This window comes from Cyprinus carpio, chromosome A4 (assembly GCF_018340385.1).
Source record: "Cyprinus carpio isolate SPL01 chromosome A4, ASM1834038v1, whole genome shotgun sequence".
Taxonomy (NCBI): Eukaryota; Metazoa; Chordata; class Actinopteri; order Cypriniformes; family Cyprinidae; genus Cyprinus; species Cyprinus carpio.
In genome coordinates, this window is record NC_056575.1 from 26,649,862 (window position 1) to 26,670,316 (window position 20,455).

The 20,455-nt window shown below is 36.2% G+C and overlaps 1 protein-coding gene across 1 annotated transcript; it reads right to left on the reverse strand.

Moving 5' to 3' along the window:
* Nucleotides 1–10,563: 10,563 nt before the first annotated feature.
* On the reverse strand, nucleotides 10,564–19,758 carry LOC109082550 (gastrula zinc finger protein XlCGF8.2DB-like). Its single transcript, XM_019097404.2, has 3 exons — nucleotides 19,655–19,758; nucleotides 18,849–18,975; nucleotides 10,564–12,054 (listed from the first exon to the last, which is right to left on the reverse strand). The coding sequence occupies exons 2-3, from the start codon at nucleotides 18,931–18,933 to the stop codon at nucleotides 10,979–10,981; spliced, it is 1,161 nt and encodes a 386-aa protein (XP_018952949.2). The 5' UTR covers nucleotides 18,934–18,975; nucleotides 19,655–19,758; the 3' UTR covers nucleotides 10,564–10,978.
* Nucleotides 19,759–20,455: the final 697 nt, after the last annotated feature.

The following is a 20,455-nucleotide window of genomic DNA, read 5'->3' on the forward strand; positions in this document are numbered from 1 at the left end:
ACAAACATTATTTGCTCCAAACATTTTTTCTAAATAACTGGAAAAGTAGTATAAGCTGTTTTGGGAAAAGGGGAAAAAAAGACAGGCTCGGGTCGGACTCGGGACTTGAAGACAAACAAAGGTTTTAAGGGTTTGGAACGACATGGGGGTAAGTGATTAGTAATGAAAATTTTATTTTGGGGTGGAGTATCCCTTTAATCTCTACGGCACATTTTCCATCAAGTCAAATGACTACATCTTTATCTCTATAGAACCTTATAAAGTACTGATTGTTTCAAAGATATTAAATAATAATAATAATAATGTTTGCAGTAATATAAATTATAATAATATTTAAATTATGCAAACAGAATTAAATTACACTGTAAACGGGGTGTCCACGGGTCCTTAAAAAGTCTTAAAATGTCTTAAATTCGGATTTGATTGGTCTTTAAATATTTTTGGTCACATTACTGCTAAAACATCTTCAGTCTGACAGAACTAATGACTGTTTACAATCATTGGACAGACCGAAGATTTTTTCTTCCCCACGGTAAGTTACTGCGTCATCAGAGAGAATTGCAGTAAGTTAGCAGAATACAAGTTCGCGCTGAGGCTCACTCTGTCTCTTTTTGTGAGATTTAAAGGGTTAGTGTTACAAACGCCTTGAGTGGTTGGAGGCTCCAATTGACAGAGGAAACAGTTGGTCATGGTTAACTTTGCTTTTATTACGGTGCACGGTGACAGTCACTCAGTATTAGTGAGAAGAAAACAAAACAACAACAAAAAACCTTAGATACAACAGAATATAAACTGCACCAAACATAAGGTCAAAGCAATCTATATCAATAAAACATAACCTGACCTGTATGTGCAACTGCCCTACATAAGCAGCACTTCCCAGAGACTCTCTCACAGTCTCTCAGAGTCTCCATCAGATTCAGATTCAGATTCAGATTCAGATTCAGATTCAGATTCAGATTCAGATTCAGATTCAGATTCAGATTCAGATTGTCCAGGGTCAGCCCAGACCTCTCCTCCCTCCTATCTCTGAACTATCCTACTAACGTTCTGGAGCCATTTTATAGGCCCGACTCCTCCTACTCTGGAACATACCATATGAAAGGTAAACACGTTTCACATACATCATAAGAATACATAATAAAAATGAAAATAAACAAAAACCATAACAAAAATAATAAAATAGAAATAAACATACATGCAAGAAATCATATACAAGTATACATAACATACATATTCAAAAGGAAACAAATAACAGCTCTGAGAATGGACTCTCCGGTGACATCACTCACATGAACAGATGGCGGACACAAAGACCTATAAATAGACCGGATGTCTAACTGAACAGGTTTGGCAAATAAATTGGAAATATAAATGGACAAATGAACTGTGGTAAGCATAATCTGCATCCCTCTTACACTGTATTCAATAAACTATGTGAATCCAATACTTGTAGTGGTGATTATTTCTGTATATGAGAAAAGACAATTCTATTATGCCATCATCATATGCACTTGTGTTATGGGTACTAGTTCTCATATAACTCAGGTAAAACTACATACAGGACATCATACAGCAAATTTACAACAAACAGTGACATCGAATGTTACACAGGTCCATGCCTACATGAATCTATGTAGGCTAACAGACTGTAATACATGACGCCAGTGTATGCACGTAACGTGCATGTGTATGTGTGTGTAGTCCATGCCTAGTCGCAGGCTTACCCTGTGACAGTTAGTTCACCCAAAAATGAAAATTATATCATTTAATGCTCACTCTCATGTCGTTCCAAACCCATAAGACCCTCTGTTCATCTTCGGAACACAGTTTAAGATATTTACAATTTGGTCCAAGAGCTTTCTGTCCCTTCTCCATTGAAAATGTATTGTACGGTATACTGTCCATGTCCAGAAAGGTAATAAAAACATCATCAATGTAGTCCATGTGACATCAGAGGGTCACTTAGAAATTTGTTGAAGCATCGCAATACATTTTGGTTCCAAAAATAACAAAAATTACGACTTTATTCAGCATTGTCTTCTCTTCCGGGTCTGTTGTGAATCCAAGTACAAGTAAAAGTACTACAGTCAGATGTCTACTGAAGTAAAAGTACTGAAGTACTTGTTTTTAAAAGTATTTGAGTATCAAGAGTACAAGAGTACATTTTCTAAATATTGCATTACTACTGCCACAGTGCTTACATTTATGTACAGAAACGTCCTACATGGAGTTATGAAAGATTTAATGTTAATACCTTGGAGAATTGAAAGTAAAATCAAGTCAATTTCATCTTTTTACCATGTTGCTTTATCATTTCACACTTGCGCACAATGGCAACGCTCTGACAAACCTCTCTGCTAGAGTTTTAATGGATTTTTTGCACCCATGATTTGAACCTGACTGTGTTAAACACACCGCATACTCAAGAACATCAAAGCAAATGCTCAGCTTACATTCATGTGTAATATCAGAAAAGAAAATTCAGCTAAGAATTGTGCGTACATGTGAGTTTTCTCTGTTTTTTTCATCAATCAAATCATAAACCTAAATCAGCAAAGAAGGCAATATAGCAATGTTCTGACACACCTCTGAACCTGACCGTGTTATACAGGCAGCATAGAAGAGAAATATATAATGATTAAAGAAAATCAGCTAATCAGCTGTGTTTAGGTCAGCGTACAAAGAAGGAAAAATAAAATTCAGCTAATTTGAGAGACAGTATTAAGCCCCTTCCTCTCACAGACATACAGGCAAAGGCAGGAGAAAATACTTTCAGCTGAATAACACCATTCTCACACCAGTGTTGGGCTAGTTACTCAAAAAATTTAATTAGTTACTAGTTACTTCTGTAAATTGTAATGAGATTACTTTACTAGTTACTGCATTTGAAAAGTAACTTCACTACTTATTACTTTACTTTCCTTTTTTAGGGCCCTATGAAATCTGTTTTATTTTTTTCCGAATTCCGTTTTTCCGTTTAAATTTTTCTGGATTCCATTTGTTTCTGTTTTATTTTTTCTCAACTCCTTTTTAATGGTTCAGTTTAATCGTATTAATCAAAAAGCATGTCTAATTAATTTAAATCATAACACTTATATATTTTCACAACAATTTATTAAAAGTTTAACAAAAATTACATGTTTAGGGCCCTATGAAATGTTTTATTTTTTCTTCATCATATGTTTTATTGTTACCAAATTCTGTTTTAGCATGTCTAATTATTTTAACGCATAAAAACAACTTAATTTATTAATTTTTTTCTTAAAATAGCCTTATATTAATGCATGTAAATATGTCAATGACTTGCTGAAGTGCACGAAAACCAGCTATGTATTAGACCCGGAAATAATTTCTCTCTCTTTCTCTCTCTCCACTGTATAAAAAACTACATTATATATTATTATGTAAAGTATAGTATTATACACTATAATATAATATAATATAGGGCCCTATTTTAACGATCTAAACGCAAAGTGTAAAGCGCACGGCGCAGGTGCACTCAGGGCGTGTCCAAATCCACTTTTGCTATTTTGCAAAAAGGTTGGCGCGCCCGGGCGCATGGTCTAAACGGTTGTCCCTATTCTCTTAATGAGAAATAGGTGTTTTTTGGGCGTAACGTGCCATAAACCAATCAGAGTTTTCTCATCTCTTCCATTCCCTCTGAAAGCCAGTTGCGCTCGTGCCATGACGGATTTGCTATTTACACGGCGGAATTTGGCAAGCGCAAAGACAGAACGCGTCTCTGAGATGAAACGGAGCTGCTCGTGTGCGAGCAAATAGAGCCTAATTCTGATACATGCGATGACTATCCATTATGACATGTAGGCATTTTTATATTTAATTAGCCTACTAAAAATTCTTATGCATTGCAATCGTTTAATTTTTAATATTTGGCATGTTTGTGTGCTGCTGTCCTGTGTTTAATAAGCAGCGTGCGCAGCGCGTTGTGGGACCCGCCTATACTAACACGCTCTTAAATAACAAAGAAAAAAATTGCGCCAGACTTTAGACCAGGTTTGAGCTGGTCTATGGCACAGTCTATTTTCAGCTCCTTAAGATAGCAATGCGCCTGAACACACCTCTTTTTTAGACCAGCCACGCCCATTGGCGCACAAATGGGCGCAAATGCATTTGCTAATTAAACGACGTGGCGCTGGACGGGAAAATGCGAACGGCGCCGGGCTGAAACTAACAAACACAATTGCGCTGCGCCTTGCGTCGCATTGCGCCGGGTGTATGATATGGCCCATAATATTGTATTGTATTACAGTTATTATATCCCAGCTGTCTGTCTAGAACGCAGCATTAGGTTAACGTCAATAAACTATCATTTACTACAATTAAGAGCCATTCTATAAGGTGACGTTTCAGCACTTGACAAACGGATAGCGACTCCTAAGTAGCACTTAAAGCACAGCTATGTGCGATTGCTTTACGTGCATTGTTGGGAAACGCACGTGAAAACAATAATGAACGTCGTAAAATTACTCGTAGAAAACGTTCTTAAACGCTAAGATCAATCATTATCGAGAAACCTGGCCCAGAACTTTACACACAGGCAAACACGGCTTGTGTAACGCAGGAAGCGCGTTCCTATAGTCTAGTAAAAGTCGTGTAGTTACCAATATTATTAGGTTAATGTGCTACTTTACTTCGTTACCCAAAAAAGTCATATAGTTACTGTAATCCGTTACTTTGTAACTCGTTACCCCCAACACTGTCTCAGTTACTGTAATCCGTTACTTCAACTCTGTGTGTGTGTGTGTACTGTACTTCAATTCGATGTCATGAAGTCTTTGGTGGATAGCTGAATGTGATTGCTGATAGGCTGTGTCCCAATCAGTGGCGCCTGCACAATCCAATCACGTTTGAGAGGGAAACAACAAAATTTCCGAGATTTTTCTTTTTTTCCGATGAAGTCATCAGCCCACGTCTCGCCCTAATCAGACAACGTACGTCACCGTAATAGCAACAAAAACATGAACACAGCACTGAACGATTGTCTTTTTATTAACTAACATTAACACAGATTAATAAATGAATTGTTCCATGTTCATTTGTGTACCACGCGCAAGGTTTATGAGCATAGTCCAAGTCTTCTTCTCCGTTTTTAGTGTATCGCTGTGGCAGAATTACAGCGCCACATGCTGGTCTGACATGTACACTACATCGTTTTGCGGTTTCGTGTGGACGCGGATATTTCTTGAGACGAGGGAAAAAAAAGATCGGATTGGGGCCGAAGAAGTAACGGGTACTTACGGTTATGGATAGAAATGTAGCGGAGTAAAGAGTACAATATTTGCCTCTCAAATGTACTTGAGTAAAGTCATGAGTAGTCCCCAAAAATGATACTCGAGTAAAGTACAGATCCCTCAAAAATGTACTTAAGTACTGTACTCAAGTAAATGTACTCCGTTACTGTCCGGCTCTGATATTGAAATTATTGATAAACTGTAATAATTTGACATGAAAGATGATGCATACATAAAAAAAAAAAGACCTTTGTAAAGGTAAATCAAAATGTTCAGATTTAAGTATGTAAAAGCTAATAGAACACTGATGAAAATATTGATTCAGAATAAATTGTTTACTCTACAAAAAATCTTACTGATGCAGTTATTTTGCATCGATATTTTGTCTCGAATAATGTCTGCTGACATTAAAATTTCACTCTATATTGTAGTAATAAATATAATTTTTATTTTTCATTTAAAACATATTAAATAGTACATATATGAATGTAAAAATGTGTATTTCCATTACTGGTTTAGGTCTTAAATTTCATATAAGGTGGTATTAAGAAGGTCTTAAATTTAACTTGTTCATGTCTGTAGAAACCCAGTGTAAAACAGCTCTAAAAAGAAACGGTCTATCTATTTATTGTAAGTGCAAATAACTTAGAGGCTATTTACATTTTATATTTAAATTGTTGATTTGTTTAGAAAATAAGTGTAACTGCAAAAGATGCCAGTTTATCTGCAGGATCAGTTGTGTAGAGAGTAAAACGCTAAGTAATTGATGCAATCGACACGTTTTCGAATCCTCCTTTTTCCAAACTCGTCGTTCTCCTTTTCCCATCAGATAGCAGATCAGAAAGGTATTTATTTTCAATTTAAATAAAATAAATATTTGAAAAGTGGAAATAAAACGCCTAATTATTAATACAGTGTTACTGGGTATGGTTAGCGATAGGTGTAGGAAGGGCTTTATTGTCCCAATAAGGCAGCATCCAAATAATAATATTATTAAATATGATAATTTACATTCAATGTTATTACATACTGTTTTATAATGTACTACAGTAGTGAAGTATAAATCTGCCACCTAACTACTATTTATCTACATTTAGCCTATTGCTAAAGAAAACTTCTATTTTAGTGTAAACAAAATGTATCGTTATTTGCACTTAGTATAACTAGAATATATGTTTTTCCACTTAGTGCAACTCCCAAAAAGAATAATAATAAAGAATAATAAAATAATAGACCTATCATTGTTCATTTAAAGACTGCTCAGTGTTGATTCAGTTCTGTCCAATATGTAAAGTTAATTATGAAATTAGTTAAATTGGGCAATATAGCATTGTCTACTACTATAAACCCTTATTAACAAGCCTTTGTAAAAAGAATGGTTAGCACGTTAATTTGTAAGGTAACAGCTTCAACAGCTGAGCTGAATGAAGGCTCAGTGTTTGTCATGTGACAACACTGTAGCATACTACTCTGAAACATTTTGTTGCTTATTGTATACTGTTTCACACACTGTTGTAGGCAGTATACAACGAATTACTTTTTGAATATATAGTCTGCACTAAAGAATGCTAAAAGTAACAAAATCTACTGCAAATAAAAGACATTAAATCTGTCAAGATCTCAGCAGAGGATGACTGAAGAAAATCAAAACAGCATTAACATCATCACTCTTTAAAACAGTTTATTTCTTTCATATGGCTACAGAATTTCTTGAAATATGAATTCATCATGGTGTTCCAGATTTAAAATTCAGGATCCAGAGAAGTCCTTCAGCAATATAGGTATGGTTCAGCAAAAAAAAAAAAAAAAAAAAAATTCCTTACACTGAGAATGAGTTGTTGAGATATGGTGGTACTTTGCTGGACTTGTTTTTGAAAATGTTGCTTACCATTTAAGATTCCATTATGAAATCAAATGTACCTACAGCAACAGAGATGGCATGGGCTCCAACACAAACATGACAGACAAACTGAGAAGAAGAAAGAGCTCAGGTGAGAACACAAAACACTCTTTATTAATCTGTAGGCATTTTGCTTCTATTACCTTTCCTCCCACTATAGGGCCTTTCGCACCGCAGGAACCTTTCCATAGTACCAGAACTAACTGTGGAACACTCTTTATTTTGTGCATTTTCACACCGCAGGAACTGGGAACGATTTTAGTATTGGACTGCCTTTTTCAAGAAATAAATTAGCTCCTACTCCGGAGCAGGGTCTAACCAGCACACCTGGTACTACCCGTGACGTAAGTAGACATTGATTGGCCAGACGCATTCGAAAACACCCTCACACGCCATTATTTAAAACGCTGTGTAACATACTGTAAACATTGTGTCAACTTATTTTGCAAAAGCGATAAATAAACGGACACTGAAGTGCAGGCACTTGTAACAAATGTAGCACTGCCAGTTGTCGTTGGAGATTCTTAATAGTCCTTTCCGTTCTTTCAATCGCTTTACGTATACAGCGACATTCCATGTCCATTATTGTAAAACCCGTGAGACACAACAAAACACAGCTCAGATCACAACTTCCTCCATCCTCCTGTTGTTAAAGTTGTTCTTCTTTGTTGTTGAAAGCCACACACAAATGACATCGCTGTCGACTGGCTTACGTCACATCCTAGTACACATAAGTATTGTCATCGCTGTCGTTTAAATTTTGTCACAAATGAGTTCACACAAAATCGGCCCAGTACTTTAGTACTGTACATTTAGTTCTGGAACTAAAGCGGTGCGAAAGGCCCTTATATTCCCCTTCAGTTCTACCATGTTCACACTTAATGGGACAAATGTAATAACAGTAATAGTTGTAAATTGTTTTATTCAGATTATACACAGTGTTTCCTTTAGATTGGCAGGTTTGAGCACAGGAAAATACAGTTTATGCATTCAGCAAATTAATTTTGTGTTCAGCGATGGACCTTTTTGGGAAACCAAATACTACATTGCAGATCTGGAGCCATCTCCATTCATTTCACCCATCAGCGTTTGTACAAGTGTCATCAAGTTCATGTGATCGCAAACGCCTGGGTGAGGCTTTTCTCCAAACTGGCCAAATACAAACGAGACAGCGAAAAATTAAAGATGTTAACAAGAAATGTGGCAATGATTCCTATTTCAAAGAGAGCATGTGTAGATGGTGGCGGAACACTGAACCATTCAGCATCTTTTTATCATGATTTTCTCATTTCTCACCCAGTCATGTTACTGTATATTCTCTTATGTATATAACTGATCAAGTTGATTATTTCATGATATGAATTTGCGGGGGGGCTCCATCTAGCAGAACTGGAAGTCACGTGTCAACTCATTTCTTCTATGAATCTACTTGACTTTATAATGGGGAATAAGACCCCCTAGAGGTGTGTAGTAAAAATTACATCATGAAAAAATCTGGTAACAAGAGTTAACACTGTTTTATGTGCAGCACATATTTACATATTAATCTAAACACCACTTGATATATTTATTAAGGCCCTGTTTACACCTGGTATTAAGATGTGTTTTCATCGATCTGCTCATAAGTAGACAACAATAAATGCAGGTCTAAACGTTTTGATCTTTTCCACTTTTGAACACTTCCAGAGATAGTCAAAAATGCATTTGACTGGATTGCTTTTGTAGTGTAAATGCTCATGTGGTCAAATGCATTTTCAACAGCCACAAAAGACACATACTGTCCATCCACTAAATAAATGCATTATTACTTTTGCGTTTCTTTTTAAAACTGGGCTAGGCTTGCTTGCTTGTTTGTTTGTTTTTAATATAATTTTTTTTTCTTTTTGACAAATGTAAAAGCCCTTTCACACCAAAAGTGAGATGAACAACCCTCAGGCTGAAGGAAATGTAAATTAACGTCTGTACAGTAGAGGGCACCATTCAAACAAACCTTTTAGCTGTGCTGCCATTCTGGAGTGCATGAAGAACAGGATGCAGGAGAAGAAAGATTCTTCAGCAATAATAATAATCATTCAAACAAACCTTTCTAAATTCATTTTCGTATGGTTAAATTGGATCATTAAATGTCAGCAGCAAAGACAGTGTGTCACGGAGTCACCAGTAACACCTGCCACACCATCAGAGTCCAATCACCCGACTCCGCCCATCTGCTCATTATCACCAGATTACTGAAGTCACCACACCTGCACCCGATCATCACTGCCACTTCTTAAGCCCACACTTCCTTTCACTCTCTGTCTGGTCTCGTCAGAGATTCACGCACTCTACTCTCTGTGCTATCCTAGGAATCATCTGAATACCTGAACGTCTGATCATCCTGCTTACCTACCATCATCTGTCATCCGTGTCCTGTCAGTTCCTCCTGTGTCCACCCTTCGTCTGTACATTCGTGACACAGTGGTTAATAAAATTGGATTAAATACATAAAGAATAATTAATTATTCCAGGTTTGTGTCTTATTCTGAATTGCACTTCACTGTTTCTATTCATTTTACTACAGGAACCATCATGTTCCCAAAGTGCACACAACGCCTCTGCACTTACTCTCGACTTCTCTCAACATGGGGACAGGAAAGCTGTCAGTCAATAAATGGGAAATGGAAATGAAAAATAAAAAGTAAATACTTATTTGAAAAATTTTCTTGTAAATAAAGAGTAATGTTACTTTACTAGTTACTTGAAAAGTAAACTGATTACATAACTTGTGTTACCGTAATGATCTCCGCCAATCTAGACTTCTAACATGTATCCACAGGTCAGGATTTTGTGTATTCTTGCAGCTATAAGAGCAGAAACGAAAGCTGCTGCTCTCCTTAATTTTCCATGATCTCATTTTGCATTTATATGTAAATAGTGTGAATGCATTTTACCCATTTGATCAAAAGAGCTTAAAAAAAACATGCATTTATCCACCCATTGAGCCTCCCCTCAAAAAAAGTAAGGTCACAAGTGGTCAAAAGTTGAAGAAAGAGACGGTGATCACATAAACCAAAACACATTTTAAACCCAGGTGTAAATAACCCAGGTGTAAATCCGCTGCTCAGGTATTTTGAATTTATCGGGGGTGCTTCTATGAACCTCAAGTTTGTCTTGTTTCTGCAAGTCTTTCCACAATGATAGCGCAGTAAAGGTTTCTCTCTGCTTTTACATGATTCCTAAAGGCCGGGACACACCAAGCCGGCTAGTTTGTTTGGGGTGTTCCACTCATCAGCTCTCGACGGGTTCACGTCAGCGGCATTATCCGTTTTTGTATTTTGTATAGTGATTGGTGTGGTTTTTTGATTAGTTTGGGTTAGGGGTCTGATTGGGTGATGTGTTTGGCTTAGGTGTGAGTGAGAACTCGATACAAGCCTGTTTTAAATGTTACATGATTATTCCCAATCATTCAAATACGCAAATGTTTTCTTAACAAAATGAGCTGTTTAAAATGATTAAAGTTATCAACGTTACCGATATTCAAAATGGTAAGCAAGCAACACTTAGTTTACATTTCGTATATTTATCTCGTATATCTTTGTAATGGTTTCTTCTTTTGAATGACAAATATATACTATTGATAGCATATGGACAGCGCGTTCCTCCCACACATGCGCAGAACGCGCGTGTTAGTTTGCTGTCGTTTTGGTCCGACGCAAGGTGACAAAACCGTCGGCTTTTGTCGCCGCTAGTTCTTTGAAGTTGGCTTAGTGTGTCCCGGCCTTAAGATGTTTCCCATCTGTGAAACTTTCCACAATTCCACACTGATGACATAAAATACAGTCTTTCATATGTGAAAACTCATGTGGTATTTAAGGGCTGCTTTATATCTGAAACTCTTTCCACAGTGACCACATGTAAACGGCTTCTCTCCAGTGTGAACTCTCATGTGCCTGTTAAGGGTTCCTTTTCGGTTGAAACTTTTTCCACATTGTTGGCAGGTGAAAGGCTTCTCTCCAGTGTGAATTCTTATGTGCTCTTCAATGTTTTGTTTATAATTGAAAAAACTCTTTCCACACTGAGGACAAGTGTAGGGTTGCTCTCCAGAGTGAATTCTCATGTGGTCTTCAAAGCGCCGTTTTTGACGGAAACTCTTTCCACACTCAGAACATGTGTAGAGTTTTTCTCTATGAGTTCTCATATGGACTTTAAGGTTTTCATGTTGATCAAAACTCTTTCCACACTGTTGGCAGGTGTAAGGCTGCACTACATTGTGAATTCTCAGGTGTCTGTTAAAGCTTCCTTTGTGAGTGAAACTTGTTCCACACTGTTGGCAGGTGAAAATACGCTCTCCAGTGTGAATTGTCATGTGGCAATTAAGGTTTCCTTTCCGGTTGAAACTTCTTCCACACTGTTGGCATTTGTAAGGCTTCTCTCCAGTGTGAAGACTCATGTGGACTCCAAGGTTTCCAAGTTGAGCGAAACTCTTTCCACACTTAGGACATGTGTAAGGCTTCTCTCCATTGTGAATTCGAATGTGTGTTTTAAGAGTTTCTTTTTGACTGAAATGCTTTCCACACTTTTGGCAGGCATAAGGCTTCTCTCCATTGTGAATTCTCATGTGTCTTTTAAGACCTAATGTTTTACTAAAATTCTTTCCACAGTGTTGGCAGGCATAAGGCTTCTCTTCTGAGTGAACTCTCATGTGTCTTTTAATACTTCGTTTTTGACTGAAAAACTTTCCACACTGTTGGCAGGAGAAATAACTTCTACTTCTTGTCTTCTGAGCCCTTTTTCTTGCAGAAGCCTTTTTAGTCTGTGAGCAATTTTTTTCTCCATTCATGAAATCATGTTGATTGTGATATTGATATTTCTCTTCCATTTCATTCAGCACTTCACACTCCTCTTTCAGCACCATCAGGTCTAAGACGAAAAAAAGACAAATAAAAGTGAACTCCAAGTTTAATGGCACAAAGCAACAGACATCAAAACATGTAAACATGTAAAGTATAGTTTAGTTATTTATTTATAAAGCACTTTTAAAAACAACAGGTGTTGAACCAAAGTGCTGTGCAACAGATGTGAAACAAACTTAAAAACATACACAATCAAGAAAACATAAGGACAAATGAAAGATTATACACCCTCAAACAGAATTAAAACATACAGAATAAAAATGAGTCTTCAAAGAAGATTTAAACAAAGAAATAAAAGAGGAAGATCTTATGTGGAGGGGAATAATGTTTCAGAGTCTAGGAGCTGCCACAGCAAAGGCCCGGTCACCTTTGGATTTAAAATGTGAACGAGGGACTGAGAGGAGAAATTGACTAGACTACCGAAGAGATCTAGAGGTATTATGCGGGAGGATGAGGAGATTACAAATATACTGGAGAGCACAACCATGTAAAGCTTTAAAAACAAAAAGCAAAATCTTAAAATCAATACGGAACTTGACTGGTAGCCAGTGTAGAGATTCGAGTATTGGTGTAATGTGCTCACATTTTTTCTAGTGCCAGTCAATAATCCTGCCGCATTTTGCACTAATTGCAATCAATCCAAGAGGATTTAGGCAAACCCAGATAGAGTGAGTTGCAGTAATCCAATCTTGAGGTTATAAATGCATGAATAACAGTTTGAAGATCCTTAATGGAAAGCATCTTCTTGATTCTAGCAATTGATCTTAATTGAAAGAAACTACTCTTCACAACAGCACTGATCTGCTTATCAAAAGACAACGTGGGATCAAAAGCAACACCAAGGTTTCTAACACAGCCACGTACTTTTGATGAGAGGGGACCAAGCTGCTTATCAAATGCCAGAAGACACAACTGTTGGACCAAAAACCATTATTTCAGTTTTATCATTATTTCACTGTAAAAAATTCAAGTTAATCCAGCATTTAATGTCCTAAAGAAATACAAACCGACTAGTCATTGAACAATTATTGTTTTTAACAGGAAAATAGAGCTGAGTGTCACCGGCATATAGATATGATATGATAAATTATGTTTCTGAATAATATGACCGAGTGGAAGCATATATAAGCAAAAAAGAAGAGGACCCAAAACAGAGCCCTGCAGAACACCATAGGAGATATGAGCCCAAGATGAGAATCAATTCCCCAAATTCACAGAATAATTTCTTTCCTTAAGGTAGGATGCAAACCACTTCAGCACAGCTCCCTGAAGACCAGCTACCTGATCAAGTCTTTGTAGCAGGATGTGATGATCTATTGTATTGTATATAATTAGTAACCTTCAACAAGGCAGATTCAGCACTCTGAGGTTCTCTAAAACCTCAACATCGTTCTGAAATGTCAAAAATATTAAAAGCTCTGAGAATAAACATTTTTTTCCAAAACCAGGTCCAGGGTTTTTTGGTCCAGGGCTTGACATTAAGCCTTTACATGTGCTTGTCCTTCGGACAAGTAAATCAGTCATTCACTTGTCTGGGGGGAAAAAGGTGGTTCTTTTTTTTGGTGTAAATGTAGGCCTAATTTATTCTGAAGCAATAGTCTCATCAGTGCTCTATCAGGTATAACTTTAATCAAGATATTTGTGATATATGCCTTAAATTGATTTCTGTTACACTTTTTAACTTTATGAAGGGCAATATTTTTCTAACCTTATTAAATTTCACCATTTACATCAGATTCTTAAATTTTATCAATATATTCAGTTAGAATAATAAGACACTATATGGTTGTTACCATTCAAATTAAACTAATAAACAAAATGAACTATTTTCGTTGGCGAAATGGAGCAAAACTGTCAATAATGTGTCTAAAATTTCAGTTAACATTACTTGTTTATTGATCTAAAGTTGTGTAAAATCAATATCGGGAACAATACCATTCATTAAGGAGCTATTGATAATAGCTGTAACAACTTGATTTAATGCTGGAAAAGCCTCTTTAAAGATATGAGAAGACAGAATAGCAGAGTGACAGAATGAGGGCTTCATATTATGAACAATATCATAGAGCTGCGAAGGTGACACGTCAGAAAAGAGAAAGGAAGCTTCGATGAGAGCACGCCCATACTCTTGTCTGAGGGCACGAGCGGGCCCATGTAGCCACGGCTGTACTTTACTCGTCACCTTGGATCTCTGAAGTCTAAGAGGAGCAACTGAGTCCAAGGTGGAGGTGCAGGTACTACAAGAGGATAGAGCATTCACAGCTTTTGGGATTTGGGTAGATAAATACACATCATTGAAAGACTTGGCAGTAGAGGAATTAAAACGTCTAGAATAATGAGGGGAGCGATACCATTTAGGCAGAGTACATGGCAATGCAGAATCAAAAAGAACTGGACAGTGATCAGAAATGGCAGCATCACATGCTTCATCAATATTATTTACAGAAAAACCAAGTGAAAACACTAAATCCAAAGTGTGACACTTCTGATGTGTAGGTCCAAAGACAAACTGTACAAAATTAAGAGAGTCCATAAGTAGGGCTGCACGATAAATCGCATGCAATTGTCATGCGCACCTCGTCAGTAAACCCAGCTCTGTGATCACTGATCAAGAGTTGTTACATGTAATTTGAGAACGCTTTCTTTAGGACATGTATCAAAAACATGTATCAAGCTGGCATTTAAAATCTAAATCAAATCCCCCCCCACCTACAACAGCAGATCTCAACAACATTGTTTCCTGCTCTGACTCACATCATCGACACATCCCTCACTACTGGCAAATTTCCCACCACATTTATTGACAACCTGTGGATCGTTGGATTACCTGAGGGTGTGGAGGGTGAAAATTCTACATGATTCTTCGAGTTGTGGCTCCCTAAAGCCCTATTTGCACGGGATTAGTAATACCTGGTGACCTCCAGTCATTTGTAATAATTGCAGAGGTTGTCTGTGATCTTAATCTCGTGCGAATCGGCCATGTCTGTAATTTGCAAAGTGAAAATTCCTCCGCAAATGACCTTTATAAAAATAAAATAATGTGTTTTTCAAACCTTAAACCGCATGAACACATTTCATTACACCAAATACACAAAAAAAAAAAATTTTTTAGCAACACCATATGACCCCTTTAAATGAGACACTTTAAAAACACTTAATACTTAAAGAGAAATTTTCGAATCTTTTGCTTGTTAAGGGTATACGTCACTGGGTAACATATTTGCATAATCCCCGCCTGCCTGCGATATACGAATATTTTGTTTGTTGAGGGTATACGTTTACGCTATTAGTGTTTTTTCGTATTTTTGAGGCGTGGGTGTGTTATGGGATACCACAGAAATACAATTCAAGCCTTTTGTTTTGTGCATGTCGTTTTATCAAGGACTGCCTCTCTAATTTTGGCTTTTATCTTCTTTGGCTTCTAATCTTCCTTCTTAATTTGGACTAACAAGATCTCTGAACCACAAACTGTAAGTACGAATGATACGTTATGTGTATGTTTTCAATTGAGTGCTCAAAAAAAAGTTTTTGTGCTAATATGTGATGTATACCTAGTGTAGCTTAAGGTTTCCAGGTAAAGCACAATATTACTGTCTTGCTGAAGTAGTTCTGATAATTCACTGCGAACCTACTATTTCTTAAGAATGTGTCGATTATTGTAGATTGATGTTGTTCTAATTACTTCATTTAATAATTAAAGAATGTAGTGTAGCACACAGACTTTATAATCATTGTGAAATTGCTGTTTTTTGTGCTGCACCAGCAGTTATAGGGTTAATACAGGAAAGACGAGGGGCTGGTGCTCCTGTGATAAAACTGTTCTGCGTTCTGATTAAAAGTTAAGACAGAGCGTCTTTTGTCTCTCATTATTCAAACATTACAGTAGACATATTTTGGTTTACAAACTGTATTGTTTCATCACTTAGTCACGTTAGCACTCGGCTAACGTATCCACCAAGTGTTCACAGTTTAGCAGTTAAACTTTACCTGTGGGAACGATTCACTTGCATAAGTTACTCTTTAAACACTTAAACCAAAATAATGGGTGTGTCAGTCCTAAATTTAGGACTAAATTTTTGTTCTAAGAGTATTTCACATAGCGTTTTAGTGCTAAAACTAGCTCCTAAATCTGTGAAACGTTAGGAGCAGTGAAGAGGACTCCCAAGTCACCAAGACAAATCTGAAGTATCCTAAAATGGCTGTTGCCAGCAATCTACCTCAGAATATAAACATTTTAGAAACATTTGACGATAATGAGCTTTTAAAAAGGTATCAGCTTTGGTTTGGAGGTTATCCCAACTCCAAATTTTTTATTATATCCTTAATATATAGCTGTTCTCACGTCCAGTTTGGTTTTCTTTTACGTTTGAATGTCTTACTATCAGCCATGATTATTCTACTCTGCTAATTAAAAGGCTATTTATATTTATATTATTACCAAAATTGTATTAGTCGCTTAGTAGCAGAAAAAAATAACTAAAATTTACATGAAGTGGCAAAATCACGCAGTCCATGATGGACAAATCGTTAACGGCTGGTCTATGTGGTAATATAGTACATCGGGCAGGACATCCATATGCTCACATAACATTCATCGACCTCAAATATGGCGTATCATCTGAAATGTGTATGTAGTAGCAACTTTACAAGACAGCTCAATCTAATGTTAGCCTAGGAAAAAGTGTGCAGTTAACAGGTTTGTGTGGAGTGTTGAAGCTGAATAGTAGGACGCTTGGGCTACTGCGGGACAGATGGAAGCACCGGTGCGATCATTTGCCCTTAAAATACTTAATTTTTGGTCATACAGTTAAGAGTAATGCATCTTCTGTATCTGTAAAGACTCCACATTTATTCGTGTCCACTAAGAATAACTTTTGTAAAATAATGAAAGCAAACAAGGATGCGCTTTCTGCCGTCTCGGATAGGGATGCGCCGATCCGATATTCGTATCGGGTATCGGCACCGATATTGCCATTTTTAGTCGGATCGGGTATCGGTTAGAGAGGGCCGATCCAAATCTGAGATTTTATTTAATTTTTTCGATTGTGCAAATTATTCTGTGTTACTTCTGAAGCCATACGATAGCTTAATGTGAGCTACATATGAATATTTAAGTCATTACATTAAAGTTCACACAAACTTTTCTCCACTGTGGCTGTCAGTCATTCGTTCAGCCTTTAAACCCGGTCATGTTCTGTTACGACAGTCAGCTCAGTAAATCTCTCTCCAAGATCATTCCATGTTCCCATTATTATACTTGATTTGTAAATACATTAACAAAACACAGGCGTAGAAAAGACTATAAATTGTTTTTAACGTGCACAGTAACTGAAATAACATTTAAACATTTTAACACGAATCGCTTACAGTGTGCACATCCGGTGTGCAGAATGATGTGTTGATTCTGTACACCAGATGCACATATTGTAAGCACTTCGTGCTGCACTGTATTTGTTTTGTCCTATGGTTTTTTCACTAAATGTTTGGATTTCTAAAATTATTGTGCACTGATTTTTATAGAATAACTTTTGCTGCTGAATTCTCCACTAACCTAGTTTGATAAATTTTTGTCATAGATTATGAATGTACATAGGCCTATATTTTTCATATTTGTTGTTTATTTTATTTTTCTTTACAATGAAGTAGTCTGTATCTAGTAGATTGTGATAGAATTATTATCAGTTCCACACACAGAGATATATAAATTTTACATTTATTTAAATGGGGGGAAAAAAACTTCACTGGTATCGGATCGGTATCGGCCAATACTGAACCCTAGGTATCAGAATCAGTATAGGAGGCTTGGTATAGAAGGCAAGCATCCCTAGTCCCGGACTCTGAACTTTAGTGCGTCACTTCAAAACTCATTGTAAGCTTGACTTATTACAGACATGAAAAATATATCTATAGAGACTTAAACTTTTAAATGAACCAATTCAGATAGAAAAAAAAAAATAATATTCTTAGATTATGTAATCCATATGAAACATGCATACAGGCACATACTGCAGAGATGACGAGTCAGTGTACAGAAAGCACTAGTGTAACGATAAATTATTAAAACGTTAATGTAGTATACTTGCTGTTTTTTCCCAACACATTCATAATTATTATATTTGCCTGCGCTGTGGCAAGCCTTTTTTCGTGCGCTTGAGCGCTTATTAGGCTATGTAGGCAATTAAAGGCTCATTATTATGATTTATATGGTTTATTAATAAAAGTGTGACTAATGGTCGACTGATGCTTAAAATGAACAACTACTAGTCGAGTTTATTAAATCTTTAGTCGAGGGCAGCCCTAATGCATATTGACTAATTGTTTACAAGAAGCTAAATATAAGAGGCTGACAATTATCTGAATATATTTAATTAGTGTCACTTAGCCTGCATTTTAAAATCTTTATTTGAATGTTGAAATTAACATTTATTTTAAAACCTTTATTTGAATATGGCAACATAATATTGCGCTAAACAATATTTCTATGAATAAATCTCTGACAGAGACTATCAGCCAATCACTGTGTGCATAGTTAGTAAGTATGCTGACATCATCCATAGCAACGAGTTCAACCCCGCCCTTACTCTTAGCTTAAGACTTCTGTCTATTCCTTAGTAAAAGTTTGTCTCAGCAGCTTTGTGAATAGGTTTTAAAAGAAAACTCTTAGCTAAAAACTTTTAGTGCTATTTAGGAGAACACTTAGTGGTGAGATAAAATGTTTTGTAAATCCGGGCCCTGGCAAAGGCAAATGAATTGAGAAAATATACAGGAAAAAATAGTTCAGCTTTGAGAATGAAAACCAACCTGTTTGTTCTTCGGTATCTTCTTGTTTGACTCTGAATGTTTCTTCAATCTTCACATCTTCAATCTCATCTTTAATAAACGCCATAATGTGTCAACGTGGACCTCAGTCGCTTCAGCAGGAGTTTTTCTGTGTTTAAGATCAGAATAATTAACTGAAAGAAAAATAAATACAATCTAAATCTGTCTCAATCAGCTCCTAGTTCAGTGCAATAGTAAGGGAGTCAGTCAGAGTCAGAGTTAATGGACTTAAATCACCTGATTAACCAACAACACAAAACTTTACCAATAAATAATAATAATGAACAAATGAATAAAAGAACACACATTACACAATCACTATTTACTTTTGATTAATATAAGTTATTTCATGATCAGTGTTAAGTTTAAAAGATTACACTTTTAATGAAAACATTTGCAGCTGGTTTGTAAAAGTTACGCATGTTAGTGTTTTTTGTGTTGAGCAGCAGGAGTCGTTCAGCGCGCGCTGATTCGAGAGATTCAAAACAGTGAATCTTTTTGTGAAGCAATTAATTCAATTGATTCGTTTCGAAAAGCTCCGTTTCTCCATCACTAACGTTACTTGCCAGTGACTGAGTTCATGTTTCCGATGAACTGATTCACTACATAGGGAGCGAAATGAGACGCACCGTTTGTTACAGATGTGTGAATGCGGTTTATAAATGAGACGCACCGTTTGTTACAAATATAACATCTATATATAGTATATCGCTTGTAATAATAATACATTTAAAAAAACATACTAAATGTGTTGCATTGATTTAAACACTTGATGGTTAAAAACAAACCTTTCTTGAGCTGAAACTCAGACGCAGGAGCGCGGCGCTGCCTTATGACGTCACATCACCAGACCGAAATAAAAGTCCTGTTCACGCGCTGCTGCGTCTACAATCACAAAAGTGCATAGATATTTACAGAAACAAAACACATACGAATAATAAAACATGTCAGAGGTATTCAGTGTTTGATTCTTTGTAAAACACATATTTAAATATATGCGTATCTAATTGTGTGCTGGTAATAACTACCACATTAGCATATCTAATATGCGAGATTCTGTATAAAAGGCAAAACAGGCATCTTTGATATGGAATTCCAAAGCTGACTAACTAACTAACTAAATAAATAAATGTTTAAAAAACGAGTATTTATACTTGTATTTTTTTTATTTATGTAATATGTTTTTCCACATGGATTAATTTATACATTTATTTCCACTTTTATTCATCTCCACATTTATACGTTTACTCAAGTGTTTCTGTCAACATTTATTCCCATAATTATGTATTTGTTTCTATATTAATTTCATATTAATTTTTTAGTCATGTATTTTTGTCACATTTATTTATTACTATTACTATACTAACATCGTTATTAGTGTCAATTATTTTTATTCATATTATAATGTTTAAATCTGGCACATTTAAAGACTGGTTCAAAACTAATAGTTTCATTTGCCACCAGCTGGATTTTGTGTGAAACACAACAAATTTATTTAAAGGCATACTCCACCCCAAAATGAAAATTTTGTTGTTATTCACTTACCCCCATGTCGTTTCAAACCTGTAAAAGCTTTGTTCATCTTCTGA